This window comes from Mobula birostris, chromosome 1, assembly GCF_030028105.1.
Source record: "Mobula birostris isolate sMobBir1 chromosome 1, sMobBir1.hap1, whole genome shotgun sequence".
NCBI classification, from domain to species: Eukaryota; Metazoa; Chordata; class Chondrichthyes; order Myliobatiformes; family Myliobatidae; genus Mobula; species Mobula birostris.
The window spans coordinates 80,303,985-80,325,920 of NC_092370.1; the positions used below are offsets into that span (position 1 = coordinate 80,303,985).

At 39.4% G+C, this 21,936-nt stretch overlaps 1 protein-coding gene across 1 annotated transcript in view; it reads left to right on the top strand.

Annotated features, from left to right (window-relative positions):
• Positions 1-21,936, top strand: part of mtdha (metadherin a) — a 79,567-nt gene that overhangs the window by 1,772 nt on the left and 55,859 nt on the right. The window contains exon 2 of the mRNA XM_072257941.1: positions 17,819-17,929. Coding sequence (XP_072114042.1) covers positions 17,819-17,929 — 111 coding nt within the window. The remainder of the gene's footprint in view (positions 1-17,818; positions 17,930-21,936) is intronic.

The following is a 21,936-nucleotide window of genomic DNA, read 5'->3' on the forward strand; positions in this document are numbered from 1 at the left end:
ATTTTGTGTTGGATTGGAGACGGACATATTTTCCTATTGCCCTATCCCTCTTTGAAACCTGAAAGATTTCATCTGTGCACTGATGGAGTTTGGGAGAGGCGGGGTGGGGGGGGTGGAGTGGAATTTGCAGTGGCCTTTCTCTGCATCTGCCTGGGATGGGCCAGGCTTTGAGTGCATTTTGTGTAGTTGGGCCGGTGCCAGACCCTAGTTGTGTGATGTGGCAGTTCTCGCAGTAACTGCGCGCAAGAAGATCGTGTCCGGGCTCAATTTGCCAACGCATGATAGTTGCGTTTTTTTGTGTGTGTAATCTCGTACTTGGAGACAAATTTATTTTTAGATACGTTACCTAGTTGCTCCCTGTGAATGAATAGATGTTTCGCTGAATAAGAATGAAAGCCTGTCATTAATTTTTCCCTTTTATTTGCTACTGTGTCTAGGTACAGGACTCTGCCAAAATGCCAACGACTTGCACGCTAATGTAGGGAATTTCTCAGTCTATTTCCGCTTTAAGAAATATTTAATACCATAGCTGCTGGAAATCTGAAATTAAAAGTGATCATTGGAAAATTATTCCGATCAGCCAGCGTCTGCTTGGAGAACAAGTTAATGTTTTATGTAGCCTCATAGAGCATAGGAACAGGTCCTTAGGTCCAACTGGCCCATGCCTATCAATATTCCAGTCTAACCTATCCCCATTTGCTTGGGGTTTGGGAGATTTTGGATCTCACCCTCCCCCTCCCCCTCCCCCTTTCAAATCTCTTACTAACTCTTCCTTCGGTTAGTCCTGACAAAGGGTCTTGGCCTGAAATGTTGACTATCTCTTCCTAGAGATGCTGCCTGGCCTGCTGCATTCACCAGCAACTTTGATGTGTGTTGCTCCCATTTGCTTGTGTTTGGCTGATGTCCCTCTAACCTTCCCTATCCATGAACCTATCCAAGTGCCTGTTAAATATCATTGTTGTACTTGCCTCGACCACTTCCTCTGCCAGCTCCTTTTATACACTGAGCTTCCTTGGATAAAACGTTGCCCTTCAGGTTCCTAATTAATTAAGATTAAAAAAAAAAATTGTTACATCTACCTTGAAATATACAGTGAAATGTGTTATTTGTGTCGGTGATCAACACAGTCCGATGATATGCTGGGGCATCCTACTAACCTGTAAGGCTTTGGAATGTGGGAGGAAACTGGAGCAGCTAAAGGAAGCCCTTGCTGTCACAAGGAGAACATACAAACTCCTTACAGACAGTGGCAGGAATTGAACCCTGATTGCTGACGCTGTAAAGTGTTACGCTAGCCACCTTGCTGCCTTCTCCCCCTCACCTTAAACCTGTGTTCTCTGGTTCTTAATTCCCTAACCCTAGAAAAAAGATCGATCTTTCAGCCTGTCTTTGCCCCTCATGGTTTTATACATTTCTGATAAGATCACCTCTCCTTCTACACTCCAATGCAGAGTCCCAATCTGGTTAACCTCTCTCCATAATTCAGTCCCTCAAGTCTGGCCAACATCCTTATGATTCTCTGCATTCTTTCCAGCTTAATGGCATAGAGCCTGGAAGCAGGCACTTCGGCCCGACTGGTACATGCCGACCAAGATACCCTGTCCAAGTTAGTCCCACTTGCCAGTTTTTAGCCCATAACTTTCTAAACCATTCCAATCCATGTACCTCTTAAACTGTCTTTTAAGTTATTATACTGTACATGCTTTAGTCAGTTTCTCTGGCAGCTGATTCCACCTGGTTCTGTAGATGTAATAAAAGAGTGACCCTCAAGTTTTTGATACTTGGTCTCTTGGGTGGGAGACAAATGACAGTGAATTTTGAGGCACACCCTTAAAATTGAGGGGCTACCCTTTAGAACAGAGACAAGGAGGAATTTTTTTAGCCAGAGAGTGGTGAGTTTGTGGAATGCTCTGCCACATACTGTGGTGGAGGCAAAGTCCGTGAGTATATTTAAGGCCAAAGTTGATTGTTTCTGGATCGGTCAGGGCATAAAAGGATAGTTACAGGGAGGCAGATGTATGGAGTTGAGAGAGATCCAGGATCAGCCATGGTGAGTCAGAACAAACTCGATAGGCTAAGTAGCCTAATTCTGTTCTTGTGTCTTATGGTCTTTAAACCTACGCTGTCAAGTTTTTGGTACTCAATCTCTTGGGTGGGAGACAAAAGACAGTGAATTGACCATATGAATGCGCCTCATGTTATACACCTGTAAGATCAGCAGTCTCTTGTGTGCTAAGGAATGAAGTACTAACTTCTCCCTATAATTCAGTTCCTCAAATCCTAGTATCATCCTTGTAAACCTTTTTTGTACTCTTTCCAGTTTAATAATATATTTCCTATAGCTGGGCGAACAAAACTGAACACATTACTCCAAATGTGGCCCTACCAGTGTCTTATACAACTGCACCATGACCTCGAACTATTATGCTCAGTAACCCTGAAGGCCAGCGTGACAGTCAAAGTCTAACTATGCCTTCACATTGAGGGAACTAGTTACAAGAGAAAGTTAGTGAACCCTTTGTAATTACCTGGTTTTCTGCATTAATTCCTTATAAAATGTGGTCTGATCTTCATCTAAGTCATAATAATAGACAAACACAATCTAACTAAACTAATAACACACTTAAAATTATACTTTTCCTGTCTTTATTGAATACATTATTTAATTATTTACAGTCCAGGCTGGAAAAAGTATGTGAACCCTTGTATTTAATAACTGGTAGAACCTCCTTCAGCAGCAATAACATCCATTAAATATTTCCTGTAGCTGCTGATCAGACTTGCACAACAGCGAGGAGGAATTTTAGACCATTCCTCCATACAACCTGTTTCAGTTTGTCATATTTCTGGGATATCTTGCATGAACAGCCCTCTTCAGGTCATGCCACAGCATCTCACTTGGTCATTTCAAGACAAAAATTTTCTTCTTTCTAAACTATTCTGTTGTTGACTTACTCTCGTGTTTCGGATTAATGTCTTGTTGTGTCATCCAATTTCTACTATGCTTCAGGTGACAGACTACTACCCTGACATTCTGTAAGATGTCTTGATACAATTTTGAATTAATGATTGCAAGCTGATTGCAATCAGTGATTGTAAGCTGTCCAAGCCCTGAAGCAGCAAAGCAGCCCCAAACAATGATACTCCTTCCATCATGCTTCTCAGTTGGGATGAGTTTTGGTGTTGGTGTGCATGCCACAGCATCTCAGTTGGTCTCCTCCAAACATGGTGGTATGCATTTCTACCAAAAAGTTCCAATTTTGTCTCACCTGTCCATGGAGCATTGTCCCAGAAGTGTCACAGAATGATTCTGGGAATGAAAGGGTTAACATATGAGGAACATTTGATAGCTCCTGGCTTGTTCTCACTGAAGTTTGAAGTAGGGTTGCATTGAAATCTACTGAATATTGAAAGCTCTAGATAGAGTAGATGTGGAGAGGACATTTCCAATAGTGGGAGACTCTAGGACCACAGAGCACAGGTTCAGAATATAAGGATGTTCCTTTAGAACAGAATTGAGGAGAAATTTCTTTAGCCAGAGGGTGATGAATCTATAGAATTCATTGCCACAGACAGATGTGGAGGTGAAGTCATTGGGTATATTGAAAGCAGGGGCTGATTGGTTTTTGATTAGTAAAGGGGTGAAAGGTTATGGACAGAAAGCAGGAGAATGGGTTTGAGAGGGAAATTAAACCAGCCATGATTGAATGGTGGAGAAGACTCGATGGGTCGAATGGCCTAATTCTGTTCCTATGTTGTAAGGTATCACAAAAAAAAACACCGGTTCATAAGAAATAATTTCCCATGAACAAAACTATGCTGCCAACTTCTGTCTGTGTCCAGATGTGTGTATATCCTATCTCTTCGAATACCATCCAGTAACTTACACAGATGTTTGCCTTGCTGGCCTACCCTTTATTTTGCCACCCTTCTGAAGTAAAGGCCTATCATACCTGCCAGTCTACCAGCATCTCACCTGTGGCTAACGATGCAACTATCTCAGCCAGGGCTCCTGCAATTTCTTCTTAAGCCTTTCACTGTGCGCTTGGATAAACCAGGTTAGGCCTTGGAAATTTGTCTACCTTCATACTTTTTAAGACATCTAACACCACCTGTAATCCAGTCTCTCCCAAAAGCCCCTCCATTACTTTTCCTAGTTCTAAAGTTTTCTCTGTTAAAAGCCAGAAAAATATTCACTAATGCCCTTGCCCATCTCCCTCAGCTACACACTGATGTTCCCTTTGAACTTTAAGGGCTCTATTGTCTCCCTAGTTGTTCTTTTTCCCTTAATGTTTTTATGGAAATGTGTAATTATACAATAAGGGACTGTGTAGTAATTTTTAAAAATAGTCAAATGTTTCAGGTTGAACCTATTTTGTCAGAATCAGACCCAGTTCTGGCAAAGAATTTCTGACCTGAAACATTAACTTCATTCTCTGCCCACACAAGTGGCATGACTTGCTGTGTATTTTCACCGTTTTCTGTTCTTATTTTGGATTTCTAGCATCTGCAATTTTTAAAATTTTCGTTTACTGGCTGAAGTTTCGACTCTGGCACTCATCTAATACTATATGAATTCTGCTTGGAAGTTTATCTGGTTAGCAGCAAGTGTTAAGATACTAATGGTTTTCACAACCACAGCATCACACCTATTGTATATCTATATGAGACCATAACACAAAGGAGCAACATTAGGCCATATGGTGTCCTTGTTGTGAAATGCTGCTCAGAATGGATATGTGGGTATGAGAGGTGAATTGAATTGAATTGACTTTATTACTTACATCCTTTACGTATAGTAACATGTAAAAGTTTGGGCACCCGGTCAAAATTTCTGTTACTGTGAATAGCTAAGCGAGTAAAAAAAAATGACCTGATTTCCAAAAGGCATAAAGTTAAAGACGCCACATTTCTTTAATATTTTGAGCAAGATTATTTTTTATTTCCATCTTTTACAGTTTCAAAATAATAAAAAAGGAAAAGGGCCTGAAGCAAAAGTTTGGGCACCCTGCATGGTCGGTACTTAGTAACACCCCCTTTGGCAAGAATCACAGCTTGTAAATGCTTTCTGTAGCCAGCTAAGAGTATTTCAATTCTTGTTTGGGGGATTTTCGCCCATTCTTCCTTGCAAAACTCTTATAGTTCTGTGAGATTCTTGGGCTGCCTTGCATGCACTGCTCGTTTGAGGTCCATCCACAGATTCCCAATGATGTTTAGGTAAGGGGACTGTGAGGGCCATGGCAAAACCTTCAGTCTGCGCCTCTTGAGGTAGTCCATTGTGGATTTTGAGGTGTGTTTAGGATCATTATCCTGTTGTAGAAGCCATCTTTTCATCTTCAGCTTTTTTACAGATGGTGTGATGTTTATTTCAAGAATTTGCTGGTATTTAGTTGAATTCATTCTTCCCTCTACCATTGAAGTGTTCCCTGTGCCACTGGCTACTGCAACACGAGCCCAAAGCATGATCGATCCATCCCCATGCTTAACAGTCGGAGAGGTGTTCTTTTCATGAAATTCTGCACCCTTTTTTCTCCAAGCATACCTTTGCTCATTGCGGCCAGAAAGTTCTACTTTAACTTCATCAGTCCACAGGACTTGTTTCTAAAGTGCATCAGGCTTGTTTGGATGTTCCTTTGCAAACTTCTGACGCTGAATTTTGTGGTGAAGACGCAGGAAAGGTTTTCTTCTGATGACTCTTCCATGAAGGTTATATTTGTGCAGGTGTCACTGCACAGTAGAACAGTGCACCACCACTCCAGAGTCTGCTAAATCTTCCTGAAGGTCTTTTGCAGTCAAACAGGGGTTTTGATTTGCCTTTCTAGCAATCCTATGAGCAGTTCTCTCGGAAAGTTTTCTTGGTCTTCCAGACCTCAACCTGACTGCCATCATTCCTGTTAACTGCCATTTCTTAATTACATTATGAACTGAGGAAACTACTACCTGAAAGCACTTTGCTATCTTCTTATAGCCTTCTCCTGCTTTATGGACATCATTTATTTTGATTTTCAGAGTGTTAGGCAGCTGCTTCGAGGAGCCCATGGCTGCTGATTGTTGGGACAAGGTTTGAGGAGTCAGGGTATTTATAAAGCTTTGAAATTTGCATCACCTGGCCTTTCCTAATGATGACTATGAACAAGCCATAGCCCGAACAAGCTAATTAAGGTCTGAGACCTTGGTAAAAGTTATCTGAGAGCTCAAATTTCTTGGGGTGCCCAAACTTTTTCCTTTTTTCCCATTCTGAAATTGTACAAAACAAAACAAAAATAATACACTAATCTTGCTTAAAATGTTGAAAAGAATGTTTCATCTTTAACTTTATGACTTTTGGAGATCAGTTCATCTTCTACTTAACTATTCACAGTAACAGAAATTTTGACCAAACTTTTGCATGCCATTGTACACGAGGAGTAAAAATCTTTGCCTTAAGTCTCTGTCTAAATGTACAATGTGCAATTTTTAGTCGTTTGTAATAGTATGTACCACAGGACAGTCAATATGACACAGAAATACAATTGTATCAACGTTCATTAATCAGTCTGATGGCATGGTGGAAGAAGCTGTCCTGGAGCCTTTTGGTCTTGGCTTTTATGCTGTGGTACCATTTCCCGGATAGTAGCAGCTGGATCAGTTTGTGGTTGGGGTGACTCGAGTCCCCAATGATCCTTCAGGCCCTTTTACACATCTGTCTTTGTAGATGTCCTGAATAGTGGGAAGTTCACATCTACAAAGGCACTGGGCTGTCCGCAGCACTCCCTGCAGAGTCCTGCGATTGAGGGAAGTACAGTTCTCATACCAGGCAGTGATGCAGCCAGTCAGGATGCTCTCAATTGTGCCCTGTAGAAATTTCTTAGGATTTGGAGGCACATACCAAACTTCTTTCACCGTCTGAGGTGAAAGAGGCGCTGTTGTGCTTTCTTCCACCACATATCCGGTATGTACAGACCTCGTGGATCCTCAGTGATGGGAACAATAGACATGATGCTTTTAGAAGTCATGACTCATTTAAAAAGACAAATGTAGAAATATTTTGGAGGGAAAATCCAGACAATAGGAGGTTTAACAAACAATCTGATGGAGAGCTCAACAGGTCAAATAGCACCTGTGGGAGGAAAGTAATTGTCAACCCTGCACCAGGACCTTTTATTTTTCCCAACCCCTACAGATGCTGCTTGACTCAGAGTTCCTCCAGCAGATTTTGTTGCTCCAGATTCCAGCATCCACCAATGCTTGTATCTGAATGGTAGATTCAACATTGGAAGAATAGATGAAATGCAATGAACAATAGGAGTAGGAGGTTTGAAGGCACTGAAATGGCAGAAATAGATCATCAAGGGATTTGGGATAAATAGCTTTATTGTAGCACATTGGGGAGCAATTGTAGTTCAGGTAGAACATAAATAGCAGTTGGTGTACACCAGAGAATGGCACTGGATGGTTAATGATTCAGTGAAAATGAGATGAGTCCGTGCATTGCTGTTAAGATGGAGCTGGTCTGCTCTGATGATTGCCAATATAGACTTAAATACCCCACGAACCTAATACCAAATTTTCTAATGCCCTAACTAAAATCAAGTGACAGGAGCAGAGGAAATTGTTTGAAAACATAGATAGAATTTGTGGTGCAGGCAGAATGATGGTCTGAGAACATGCTTCTGTGTTTTTTTTTAAAGTATGCATCAAACGTTAGGTGTTGATGTACTTGTGACAAAATACAATACCGGTGGTTTGCTGTTAACCCTGATGGAATATACATAAGAGACTGGTAATTAGTTACAGATGACACTTCAAGAAGTACAGAGCAATTCCATTATAGTTTTATTTCAGGACGACTTTTGAAATGCCTGGTATCCTGGTAGGCAGAGATGAAGCGTACTGTTGAAGGAGAAAACAAGAAAATTTGCAGATGCTGGAAATCCAAGCAACGCATTTAAAATGCTAGAGGAGCTCAGCAGGCCAGGCAGCATCTAGGAAAAGAGTATAGCTGACATTTCAGGCTGAGACCCTGCTGAGTTCCTCCAGCATTTTGTGTGTGTTGAGGGAGAAAAATTGCTTTAAACAGAAAGCTTGAGTGTTTTGTCTCCGTAATTGACTGCAGAGTGGTCACCATTATTTTTAAAGTGACATAACTGCTTTAAAAAAACAAAAAAAAAATCAACTTTTTTAAAGTTAAAGATTTTCACAGCACGTATTAAATAATCCTATCCTGGTCTGTGTAAAACAGTATAAATTGCATAGTTTTTCCATGTGAATCAAATTAGTAGAAAACAAACTGTTGATTTAATCCTAAATCTGCTGTTAGTATTTTCTGTTGTTTACTATGGAAAAATTGTGTAATTTCCAAATTTTTTTTTTGGCACATGGGCCCCTGTATGTCCCTTGTATTGGATGTCTTGCATTGCATGCTGTTGTGTTGGTGGCCAGTTCTAACTTTCAACCTTGTCTCAGCAGACTTGTTGCTTTCCTTCATCCTGACCAGTCTGAACAAAAGGGCTACTGTAATAAAATTACTTTCTGAGCGAGTTGGAGAAATGCTGATTGGAAACATTTTCACTGGACAATAGTGGATTTTGTTTTGTAGTTTTCCTAGTTGCTGTTAACTACAGTTTTCAGCCCACTGTCGCAAAGTTCATAAGGAATATTGTGGTGGAAAGGGTATATGATATTCATCACCAATTCTAGTTATAATCTTAATCAGCGTTTCTTGCGGTATATTATACAGGAGAAAGGTTTGCATCCCCAGCTTTCCCTGGAAGTGACATATTGGAATGAACATTGGCCATTTGACCCATTGAAGTCATCCTTTCAATTGATGATTCCTGTCAGGGTTTACTTGCCTTAAGCCATTTAAGACAGTATGTAACACACAAAATGTTGGAGAAACTCAGCAGGGTAGGCAGCATCTATGGAAAAGAGTACAATCAACGTTTTGGGCCGAGACTCCTTGGCAGGACTGGAGATAAAAAGCTGAGGAGTAGATTTTAAAGGTGGGGGTGAGAATGGGGAGAGAGAAACACGAGGTGACAGGTGAAACCTGAAGGGGGGAGGAATGAAGTAAAGAGCTGGGAAGTTGATTGGTGAAAGAGATACAGGACTGGAGAAGGGGGAGTCTGATAGAGGAGGACAGAAGGCCATGGGGGAAAGAAAAGGGGGATGGAGCACCAGAGGGAGGCGATGGGTGGGCAAGAATAAGGTGAGAGAGGGAAAAGTGGATGGGGAACGGTGAAGGAGAGGTGGGGGCATTACAGGAAGTTCGAGAAATCAATGTTCATGCCATCAGTCTGGAGGCTACCCAGATGGAATATAAGGTTTGTTCCTCCAATCGAACTGTGGCCTCATCACAACAGTGGAGGAGGCCATGAATAGAGATATCGGAATGGGATGTGGAATTAAAATGGGCAGACACTGGGAAATCCCGCTTTTTATGTGTGTTGCTTCGATTTCCAGCATCTGAAGATTTTCTCTTATTTGTGATGAGACTATGTATTTCATAATTGTTTCTCTGTACCAATAATAATTATGGGTCATAAAAGTAGGAAATTTTGTTTCTAATTCAGTTTTTACATTTTTTTAATTAGTCATTCTCCAGAGTAAGTTACCTTAAAATTATTGTGTACGTACAAGTCAAATTGAACAACTGTATTCCAGTATTTGGATAGATGTCCTGGTTATAAACTGTCAAAAGTATTCCTGTTTTGGGAGTTGAACCTTCGAGAGTTTGGAATGCACAATAAGCTATTTGGCATAACTGTTCAATATTGAGGTTTAGGCTCCACATGACTATCTTTCCCCACTTAACCTTTCCCCACAAGCTTACCTAGCTCCTTCATTTCTTTTGTTGCTGTTGATTTAAATTCTTCTGTGCATTAACAAGTGCCACATTTTAGCCATTCTCTAAAAAGCTTATTCTGAAATCTCTATCGAACTTTAATTTTATCATAATCATACAGCAGGGAAATGGATCCTTTGGCCCAGCTCATCTATGCCTAGCAGGGTGTCAGCTTGAACTATTCCGATTTGTCTGCGTTTGACCCATGTCAACGTTTAATGTCTTTTAAACATTATGATTTAAACATCCACCACTTCCTTTGACAGTTGGTGCCACGTAGCCACCACCCTCTGGAAAAAGTTCCCCTATGGTCCCATTTAAATGTTTCCTCTCCTGTGCCCTAGGTTTAGACTTTCTGCCCTGGGGAAAGACTGTCCATCTACTCGATTTATGCCATCATCATTTTCTAAATCTCATTAAGGTCACCCCTCAGCTTGCTGTACTCTAGGGACAAGCATCCCAGCCTCTTCAGTCAAATTCTGATTCGCCTGCATATTCTTGTAAAATGTTGAAGATTAAATACCCACTGTCTGCCTTCTGCCCCCCCCATTAAAGAATGCCTTTTCAGCTTCTGATGTCTGCCTTGCTGAGATTGGTGATTGTAGAACCCAGTGCTACCATTTCCCAGCCCTAAGAAAAACTGTTAATGCCTTGCATATTGGGAATGGCTTTAGTTACGGAGTGAAATTTTCTATTCTAAATAAGGACACAGAAATTGATAATTGAAATCTAAAAATAAGAGCAGATGGGTGACTTTTAAAATGGAGAGTATTACATTTGCATGTTCTGGTCCATTTGACCAAGTTTCTTCACCTGATGTGTTAGTCAATGCCTCCAATGCAACTACAGAAAGTCAACTAAATGATATTTAAAAATCTTGTATTTGCACATTTATGATTTAAACATTGCCATCCAAATGGTCTTGGCAGGATGCATGTATACATATGTTAATTTTGCAATGAATTGAGTTTTAGTAATTGAAATTCATAAGTAAATCAACCATCAAGCTCAACTTACTTAAACTGAGCTGAGAGTCTAAGATTATACTTTCATTCATTCTTGTAAAAGTCAATTGAACAGAATGATCTTAAAGTTGGCAAAATCTAATTTGCTTTGGTAATTGATAATGCAAAACTTATTCGTATACGGCCATTGATAAGTTGTATCCTCCCACATTTCTAATTTCTGGCAACCTTGAAGTTACAAACTTGATAAATGTAGAAATAAATAAACATGATGAAGAAATTTAATAATTGGAGTAGTGAAGAGTTTTCTCCTTGAATCGGAAATATAAAGGTGTTAAAATTTCATGTTTTTACAATGCATTTTGTGGAATAGTTTCTGCAAATGGTAAGTATGGTTTCTGAAGAGCACCAAGTTTAAAACAACAAAAAGGAAACTTGAAGTGCAATAAATCAGTCTGTTACTATACAGTCTGTTAAGTTTGTACTGGCCATTTAACACTAGTCCCACTTGGAATTTGTCCATTTGAAATTTTTTCATATGCAGAGCATTTCCAATTATAGATTAGATAGATCATCTATAATTAGCAGATTCAGTAAAGACAAAATTAAGTTTGATTAGTACTTGAAAACAATGCAGCGTTATGAGGAAAGAGCATGGTAGTAATACACATTTGATAGCTCTTTTAAGGAGCTGGCACAGATACAGTGGGTTCACGTGTATCTTCTGTGCCGTAAGAATGACAGAACAAATTTGAGCAACAGTGCAGTAAAATCAGTTTAGTTCTTGGAAAGTCATTTAAGATTGAGAATGACCTTTCTGCTACAATCAAATCCCATGATTGTTTCCTATAGATTCTTTGTGACATCAGTGTTAAATTATTGTATCATTCATTCATTAAATGCTGCAGTCTTCTCTTTTTTTTTTTAAAACTGTGATAATTTAACTTTTCGTAATAGAACAGTGGAGGTTGTCTCAAGCCTGACATGAGTTGATCCTCTTTAGTATCCCATAGGTGTATTATTGCAGATTAAGGTCATGGGTCAGGGTGCATAAACACAATGCGTTTGAACAAATGCTTTTCAATTGTTCATTGTATGGGTTTGTTATTACTGTGGATATGGTACTGTAGTTGTAATCCAGAGGTCTGGATTAATAATCGAGAGATGTGTGCTCATTCCTCCACAGTAGTTGGAGACTTAATTGAGAAAAGTAATCTGAAATTAAAAGATGATATCAGCATTAGTGTCCTATAAATCACTATTATTGTCATTAAGAACTAGACCAGTTCACTAATATCCTCCAGGGAAAGATACCTGCCACGTGGTTTGGCTTGTGTGACCATAGATTAATTGCCCAGTCTGCCTTTTAACTGCCTCTGAAGTAGACAAGTAATCTCTAGTCTAGTGCAGTTACCGATGCCTATATTCTCTGAATGAGCCCATCATTTATTTGACTGAGTTTTCCTTTGCAAGGAAAAGATAAGAAATAGAAAATGGAGTAGATTATTTGTCTTTCTGAGTCTTCTCAGCCACTTATTTTACCTCAGAATCACCTTATTCCTCTAATCTACATATCTTCGGCTCCTTAGTATCTGAAAATCTATCAATCTCTGATAGAATAAACTGAACAATTGAGCCCCCACATCTACCGTGGGTAGAGAATTCCAAGGATTCGTGATCCTCTGGGTGAAGGCATTTCTTCTAGACTCTCTCTTGAGTGGCTAAGTTTTGCAATTTTTGCCTCCTGGTTGTAGACACTGTTGGAAACATCGCAGCACTGGCCACTTTAAACCTGCAGAATGTAGTGTTTCAATAAGATCACACCTCATTCTGAAAGCACAGGTCTTTCCATACCTCAACCCCACCAAATATGGATTCCCTCAGATAGAGTAAACAAATATACAACATTTCGAAGGCAATCCCACCAAAGCTCTGTATAATTTGAGTAAGATACCTCTACTTGCTTAGAGGCTATCATCCCATTCCTGAGGAAGGAATGATGGCTTGAAAGATTGACTGGCTTCTCTTTCTGTGGATGCTGCATGTTTGGCTGAGTTTTTCTGGCATTCCTGCATTTGCCTTCCAAATTGCTTGCTTGACCTGCGTACTAGCTTTCGTTAATTTATGTACAGTGTAACCTCAGGTCTACTGAACACCAGCAGGTACATGGATAGAAAATATTTGTGGGATATAGGGAAACAGCATTACTTCTGGTCATTGTGGATAAGTTGGAGTGAATGGCTTGTTTCCATACTATACAACTGTGGCTAATACTGTTCATTTCCTCATTTTTCTACCAAAGTGACGGTCTCCCTATTTCCATATTATAATCTCATCCGCCATTTACTTTGAGCATATACAGATCAGAATAAGGTTTGTTATCACTGTCTTACAACATGAAATTTGTTACTTTGTGGCAGCACAATTGCAAAGACATAAAATTACTATAAATTACAAAAATAGAGGGTGGTGGGAAGGAATACTGAGGAATGTTCATTTACCATTTGGAAATTTGGTTGCTGAGGGGAAGAAGCTGTTTCTGAATTGCTGAGTGTAGATCTTCAGGCTCCTGTACTTCCTTTCTGAGGATAGTGAAAAGGAGGAAGCATGTCCCAGATGGTGAGGGTCCTTAATGACGGATGGTACTTTCTTTAGGTACTGCCTTTTGAATATGTCCTCTGATGGGGAGCATAGTGCCTATGATGGAACTGAGCCTCTTGAAATCCTGTGCATTGGAGGCCACGTATCACTTGTGACACGACCAATCAAATGCACTTCACTGTATACCTATAGATATTTGCAAGAGTCTTTGATATATCAAATCTCCTCAAACTCCTAATGAGGTAGAACTACTGGAGTGCTGTCTTGCTAATTGCATCAATATGTTCTCAGAGATATTGTCATCCAGGAACCTGAAGCTGCTTTCGCTTATCTGCTCACTGCTCGCTTAATGATGACTATTGCTTCTCTGTATCCTTCTGGCAGTGCACACCCAGTTTTGTTATCAGCAAACTTGTACTTGATCCTGAAATCAAAATTATTACGCTAGATAATTTGCATCGATCCCTGTGGCTACTTGATGGAGATCTGATTAGGGCTTAGAAACAGATTTTATCGAAATGGAAATGTAGTTAAAGACCAACAAAGCAATAATATATGCTGCTGGACAAATAGGCAAAACTATTGGAGATGAAATTTTGCATGTGGATTAAGTTTAAAAGTTGATTTTAAAAAGCTGCACTGTGAATTGAAATGGTAATTTTATTGGGGGGAAAATAAAAGCAAAAGATCCTTGTGTCCTAAGAGTCTTTAGTCTGGTTTGATGTAGCTGCTGTTAGATTTGTGTGTGGTATTCAAGGCTTCATGCCATAGGAAGTAAATTTTGACACTAGTTTCACTACCTGTGCCTTGGTATTAAGACATTAAAATACTGTAAATAAGGAGAGGAATGTTTTTGTTGGAATTTTGACCACTCTCTCTAAGCCTGGATTGGATGGAAACTTCAAAACTTTTGGAAAGTTGGGGCAGAGGGGCCAGGATCAGAGGTGTAATGTGAAATTCCACTGTTATTGGTTGAGGAGAAAACTCTCAATGTACAGATCTATCTTGGCCAAGCAACTGAAGGAACGATGAGTGATCAGGGTAAAATTGTCAAGGGCACACACCAGGCAGACTTTGCAAGCAGCAGAGCCTGTTTGTGTGGGGTATTTTTAATGTAAATATGATTAAACCCGTTTGATTTGATCTCTGGCTTTCTGGTTGTAACGTTTTTCAGGATAATGGGTACTAGGAACAGTCACAGAACCAATTTGTTGTGCATTAAAACCCTTCAAGTTCATGTTCAGTTTATTGTCATTCAGTGGTACACAGGTATACTGCCAAATGAAGTAACATTCATCCAGACCAAGGCACCCAACACAGTACATGTAACTCATACATAACATATAAAGTAATATTACCGAAATATATTAACAAATCATAAGAGTAATCACAAGAGGCCCGAAATTTGCAGGAGCAAAATTTACATTTGAAGTTGGTCAAATTAACTTTGGTAGACTTAATGAGATCAGTAAACTAATTAGTTTACCTCTGGAAATTTGCATGTTTTTTTAGTTTACACAAAAAAACCCTATTATAGGAAGGATTATAGAGGCTTTGAAGGGAGTGCAAAAGAAGTTTACCAGGATGCTGCCTGGATTAGATGGAATGTGCTACAAGGAGAGGCTGGGCAAACTACAGTATTTTCTAAGTGTCAGAGGCTGAGAAGAGATGTGATGGAAGTATGAGAGGTATAGATAGAGTGGATAACTGGTATCTTATTCCCAGGTTGAGCTGTCCGGTACCAGAGTGCATGCATTTAAGGGAAGATGGGGCAAAGTTAAGGGAGATGCACAGGGCAAGTTTTTTTTTTACATGTTGGTAGGTGCCTGGAATGCACTGCCAGGGAGCAGATACGCCAGAGACATTTAAGTGGCTCTAAGATAGGCGCATGAATGTGCTGAGAATGGAGGGATGTGGACCATGTGCAGACAGAATGCAATTAGATATTAGCTTAGTTTGGCATAACACTGTGGGCTGGAAGGGCTTGTGCTGTACTGTATTCTAATGCATGTATGGATATTTAAAAATATGTACAAAGGTTCTAAAACAAACTGAACTTTAAAAAATGCCATTTTTATTCCCACTATTATTGATTCAGCTTACCTGAAGATGTATTTACTTGTTAGTTGGTTGATATTCCTCACCACCATACCTGTTTGACGGTGAATAGCAGCATCGTTGCTACAGTACTGGCCAAACTGGTTAAAACTGCTTGTGGATCATTGAATAGTAAATCTGCTAAGGCATAGAAGTCCATTTCAACCATTAAAGCAATGCAGTTTACAAGTAAAGCAGTCCCACGGTCCTATTTCCCTGAAAAATGCTCTGCCCATGCCATTGTAGTTACTGAAGGTACTAACTGCTTCTACCACCCATGCAGGTTGTGAATTTCAGCTGATTACTTCTAAGCAGAAAATCTTACTTTGCATCTGCTCAGTGTCACTTCCCCAAAAATGTTATTTTGCATATCCTAGTCTTTAAACTACTGCTAACCAAAACAGCTTGGTTTTCCTACCAGTCCCCTCTTTCATGAGAAGAACCCCAGTCTATCCTTGTAACTGAAGTCCCTCAAGCCTAGGACCTTTGGTGGATTTTTTCTGTGTTCCCTTTTGGTCTTGCCTGTACTTCCTAATTGGGCAACAAGATACACAGATAATAAATGTTTGGAGGAATAGGTCAAATGTAGGGAAGTAGGACTAGTTCAGTTAGCCACCTTGGTTGGCATGGACAGGTTGGTCCAAAGAGGTGGTTTCTGTGCTGTATAACTCTATAACTCAATGATTCCATTTATGGCCTAGTAAGAATTGTAGACTGTGGCCTGTCCTGTCTCAGTTCCACGCAAGGCACAACTTGGCCTATGGTCAAGATACAAGACCATAAGACAGGCCAAATGGCCTAATTATGCTCCTAATTGAGTCTGCCATGGCTGATTTAATCTTCCCCCTCAATCCCATTCTCCTGCCTTCTCCTTTGACACACTTAATAATCAAGAACATATTAAACTCTACTTTAAATGTACCTAATTAATTGGCCTCGACAGCCATGTGTGCCATTGAATTCCGTAGACTGATCACCCTCTGGCTAAAGAAATCCATCTCCATCTCCATCTCTGTTCTAAAGGGATGTCCTTCTATTCTGAGCTGTGGCCTCTGGTCCCAGACTCCCTCAGTTGTAAACATTGTCTGCACACTATTCATCTAGACCTTTCAATATTCAGTAGGTTTTAATGAGATTCCCACTCATTCTTGTCAACTCCAGCACGTACAGTCCTAGAGTCATTAAGCACTCCTCAAATTAATCCTTTCATTCCTGGGATTATTCTCGTAAACCTCCAGTGGCAGCACAGCTTCAGGTATGGAAGCCAAAACTGCTCTCATTGCTCCAGATGTTGCCTGACTAATACCTTATAAAGCCTCAACATTATAACTTTGCTTTTATATCGTTGTACCTTTGAAATGTATACTAACGTTGCATATGCCTTCCTTACTGCAGACTCAATCTGCAAACTAACCTTTGGGGAATCCTGCACTAGGATTCCCAAGTCTGTTAACACTTCTGATTTTTGAATTTTCTCCCCACTTTTTAAAAAAAAATAGTCTACTTGTTTATTTCTACCCAAGTGCATGACCACACACAAAACCATCAATTAATGTCATCCAGATCACTAACATACAATGTGAAAAGTAGGGGACCCAATACTGACTTCTGTGGGTCACCACCAGCCAGATTTTATTCTTTGCTAAACCTACCAACTTTTTTTTAAGTCAGTTTGGTTTGAAACCTTTTGTGAAAGTTATGTAAAGTTATCTTTTAGGCCAAGTAATGTAGGTCCTTTGCTGAATGCGATATGGAAATTATATTGAGCATAAAGGGAATGGCAGCAAAATTAAATGAATATTTTGTCTGCCCTCTTAGGAAATGACCATGAAAACTTACAGAAGAGTTTAATGAAATTATTAATCAAATACTAATATTGGAGACGTTAAGGGGACTGAACGCCAGTGTATTCACAGTAGCTGATGATGTGTCCTAGAGTTTTGAGGCATGTCCTTGAGAATGGAGACATTGGTTATGATCCAAACATATAGATTTTAGAATAGTTGCAATAAGTACTGTGATTCAGGAATTGTAAGCCTACTTTTTAATTTGGAAAGAGGAATAAGTCAGAGCAGTTAGGCTGATTTTGGTAGTAGAGGAAATGCCAGATTGTATTATTAAGGAAGTGGTATCAGAGTACTTAGGGAAAATAATAAGTTCAGCAGGCCCATGTTGAGGGGTATTGAAATATTCTTAAATCAATATTTCCTGCATCCCCTCCATGGGTTTTGTCACCAGTTTTAGTTTTGGAACAATTGTTTATTTTGGTTGTAATTGTTTTAGATATATATTTTCCAAGAACTCATGGTTGTGTTTTTCTTTTCGCCAGAAATCTCAGCCTAATGGACGTGCAGGAGCTGAACCATTAGAGGAGGAAATTAATGAATCATTTGAAAAGATTATTGTGAAACAACTGGATGTAGAAAAGAAAACTGAAAAGGTTTGTTTACATCTGATATCTCTTGACTTTCTTGTGTGATGTTTGTGTAGGCTAATGTATTGGACCTGAGTTAGTTGTTGACATTCTGCATTAAGTTGCATTTGTACCCTCATTATAAACAAAATGATTCCAAACCATTTCAGAGACGTTCAAACTAATGCACCCTGAATTACAGGGATGGAAGTTGTCTAGGGTTTATTACAGCTAAGGCAATAATTTGGTAATGCCTGAATCTTTGGAAGGCACTTAGTGTCCTACAATAATCACCAACTTCAATGATGCATAATGGTATCTTGCCACCATCTGGGAATAGCCGTATATGCATACCAGCCTTGCCAGTGACTCCCATACTCTGAGGAAACAAGACTATTTACAGTGCTTTGAAAAAGTATTCGGCTCCCGCAACTACTTCCACATTTTATTGTCTCATTTTCTAAATTTGGATGTATTGAAGTAGGATTTTTAAAGCTTATTTACAAAGCTTCGTGCATCATGTCAAATCAAAAGAAATTTCAAAACCTGTCAACAATTACAAAAATTAAAAACTAAAATTGGGACTAAAAAAGTATGCATCCCCTACGCTAATTTCCTCAGGTGCAATACTATATATTACCTTACCAACTCACACAATTTGTTGTAGAAAATTAGAGGATCATCTGAATTAAATACCCCCTCTCTGTGAGGTCTCTGTAACTGGAGAGGAAGTTAATCTTTCAGCAGGAAATGATCCAAAGAGCAACCATGGAGTGGCTTCAAATGATGAAAATTGGTGTCCTTGAGTGGCCCAGTCAGAGTCCTGACCTTAACTGGATCAAATGTCTGTGGCAAGACCTCAAGGTTGCTGTCCACTACGACTCCAACTATCCTGCTGTAGCTTGAGTAATTTTGCAAGGAGGAATGGGGAAAACCTTGCTCCATCGTGTTGTGCAAAACTACTAGAGACCTACCCAAAAAGACTACTAGCTGTAATAGCAGCAAGAGGTGGTTCAATTAAGTACTGAGTAAAGGGGTGGGGGGGGTGAATACTTTTGGACTGCTGACATTTCAGATTTTGAATTTTTAGTTTTTCATGCTCTACAGTTTTCCCTGTTTTAAGTTCTACTGTGGGGAGGGGGAGAAAAGGAGCATGTGATTCACAAATAAAAATTTGCAGCTAAATTGATCAAAATCCCTGGTTGTAATGCTTTATTATGTGAACAAACGACTGGGGGCTGACTACTTTTACAAGGCAATGTATAATGGTATAGTGTTCCCAGATTATGTATTTGTTTGATTTGGAGGAAGTTTATGTAACTGCCAACAGGTAGAAGATGCTTTCATGATCTCTGTTTATAAACTGTTATTTATTCACAAGGTGTGTAGCTAGCCCTCGTTGGGGAAGACAGCTAAGAGTCAACCATACTGACAAATCACAAAATGATCCAGTACATTAATTACACTATCATTGACTTCTCTAATCTCAGGTAAACTGCTTCCTCCTTTCTCTCTTCTCTTGATGTATGCAGTTCTTTCTACATTCACCCCATCCCTCCATCAGCCTGTTTATTTCCCCTTCTCCACCCACTCCATCTGACCTCCCCACCTCCCTTGTTTTGGTTCCATGCTCCACCTTCTTTTCCTGTGGGGCTCTTCACCTCCACCTATTGCTTCTCAGCCTTTATCATTATTTGAACTGTCCCCCCCCTCCATCTACCTTACCTGGATCCACCTTTCACTTGCCAACTTTTGACCACCCCTTCTCCTTGCCTCTTTATTCTGGCTATCTTCACTATCAGGTGGATGAAATATCTTGACCTGAAATGTCAACTGTACTGTCCATTTCCCTCCACATTTGCTGCTGCTTTTGAGTTCTTCCAGCATTTGGTTTTTGCTCTAGATTCCAGTGTCTGCCATCTCTTTTATCTTATCCTAACATTCCCATTTACCTCAACCAGGTAGTGCAGAGCTACCCACAAAAAGATGCTGTCAAAGAGAAGCTTCCAAAATGACATTGTCCCAATTACAGTTCAATTAAATACAATTTAAGTACAATTCCAGTAGTTTTTATTCTGAAATGATCCTCAAACTTGGAGCAAGTGGAATGTTAAATCCAGCATCTGTTCATTTCATCCACAATCTTTTTGGATGAAAACCAAATATCTTTTGATTCCTGTAATCTATTTGCTATCAAAATTGTGAACATTTACTTGAATGTGCAGAAGTTCCTTGCTTGAATGGATTGCAAACAAAGTCATTGACTAAATATTGGACTTTGGTTGCAGATGTGATGACATTACTGTCTTCATGAAAACATCAAGTGTAAATTAAATTTAATGTTGAAAAATGTAAAATGTTACACTTTGGCAGGAAGAATGAAAAGAGGTGGTATAAACTCAGACAGTTTTACAGTGAATTCTGTAAAGTGGACAAGTCTGGTGCAGTATTTACATAGTATATTGAAAGTGGCAGTGCCATTTGAGCAAGTGTTTAATGCAGTTTATGGGATCTTGGAGTTTACAAACAGAGGTATAGAATTATACAGTGGGGAAACAGGCTCTGTACAAATATCCATGCTGAACAAGTTGCCTACTCAAATGAGTGTTTTTCCCTGTGTTTAGCCAGATCCCGCTAAACCTTTCCTAACCATCCTATTCACATCTAGTCTAAGTGCCTTTTAAACATAATTGTATTGGCCTCTACAGCTTTTTCTGATGGCTTGTTCCATGTTCCTAACATGTAGAAAAGGTATCTTTTAAGTCATTCACTTTAACTCTTTGCTGTAGTTTAGACCTTTAGACTAAATTTTAGATTTTCCTGTCCTGAAGAAAAAGATTGACCTTATCTGTGCTGCTTGTGATTTTGTCTATAAAGTCATCCTTCACCCTCTTATAGTTCAGGCAGAGAGAACAAACTGTGAAATCATGAGGAACATGATTGTTTTCTTAGTGTTCTCACTGGAATTGGACAACAATACTACATTTTCAGCCAAACCAATGTTTCTTGTTGCTCTGAGCGAAGAAGCTTCCCTTCATCTTCCCCTTAAGCTTCTCACCTTTCACCCTTGAGCCATGACCTCTGGTTGTAGTCCCACCCATTCTCAGTGGGAAAAAGCTTGCATTCATTTACCCTATTTATACCCCTCATAATTTTGAACAACTCTATCAAATCTTTTTTCAACCTTCTCTGTTCTTTTAAAAAAATATATAATCCTGACCTACTCAATCTTACTCAGGTCTTCTAGACCCAACAACATCCTTGTAAATTTTCTCTGCACTCTTTCAACCTTGTTTACATCTTTGCTGTAGGTAGGTGACCAAAACTGCACACAGTACTCCAAATTGTGCCTCACCAGCATCTTGTACAGCTTCAACATAACATGCCATCTTCTGTACTCAATACATTGATTTATGAAGGCTAATGTGCCAAAAGCTTTCTTTACCATCCATCTACCTGTGACACCCTTTCAATTAATAATGTAGCTGTATTCCGAGATCCCTTTTTTCCACCACACTCCTCACTACCTGTGCTGTTCATGACCTCTCTTCTTTCCTAATCTCCCATTTAATTTCACTCCTACGTTTTCAATGCTCTGACACTTTCTTCTGTATTAAACTCTTTGTGTTTCATATAAATGTTGTTTCTTTGTCTCATCATCCCCTTTGTGCACCTTGTCATTTACAGATTTGACAGTTTAATATCTATGTTAAATCTCAATGAATTATGAACACTAACTGCACAAGTTCAGTTTCACTTTATTTTGCTCAGCTTCATTACATGAAATGAAATCCAAAATTAATCCTTAACTCCATTTAGAAATTCTGTGCTGCCTAACTTTTACACTGGCTATATCACATTACTGATAGGTTAACTGAAATCCTTGATAATACTATCCTTTTTTTTCACAAAGACATTTGCCTCCTGATTTGAGATTCTGTCGTCTTCAATTGTTTGTTTCAAGGTCTCTAACTCACTTACAAGAATGTGATCGTCTCCTTTTTTGTTCTTTAGTTCAATTAATTTGACCTTGT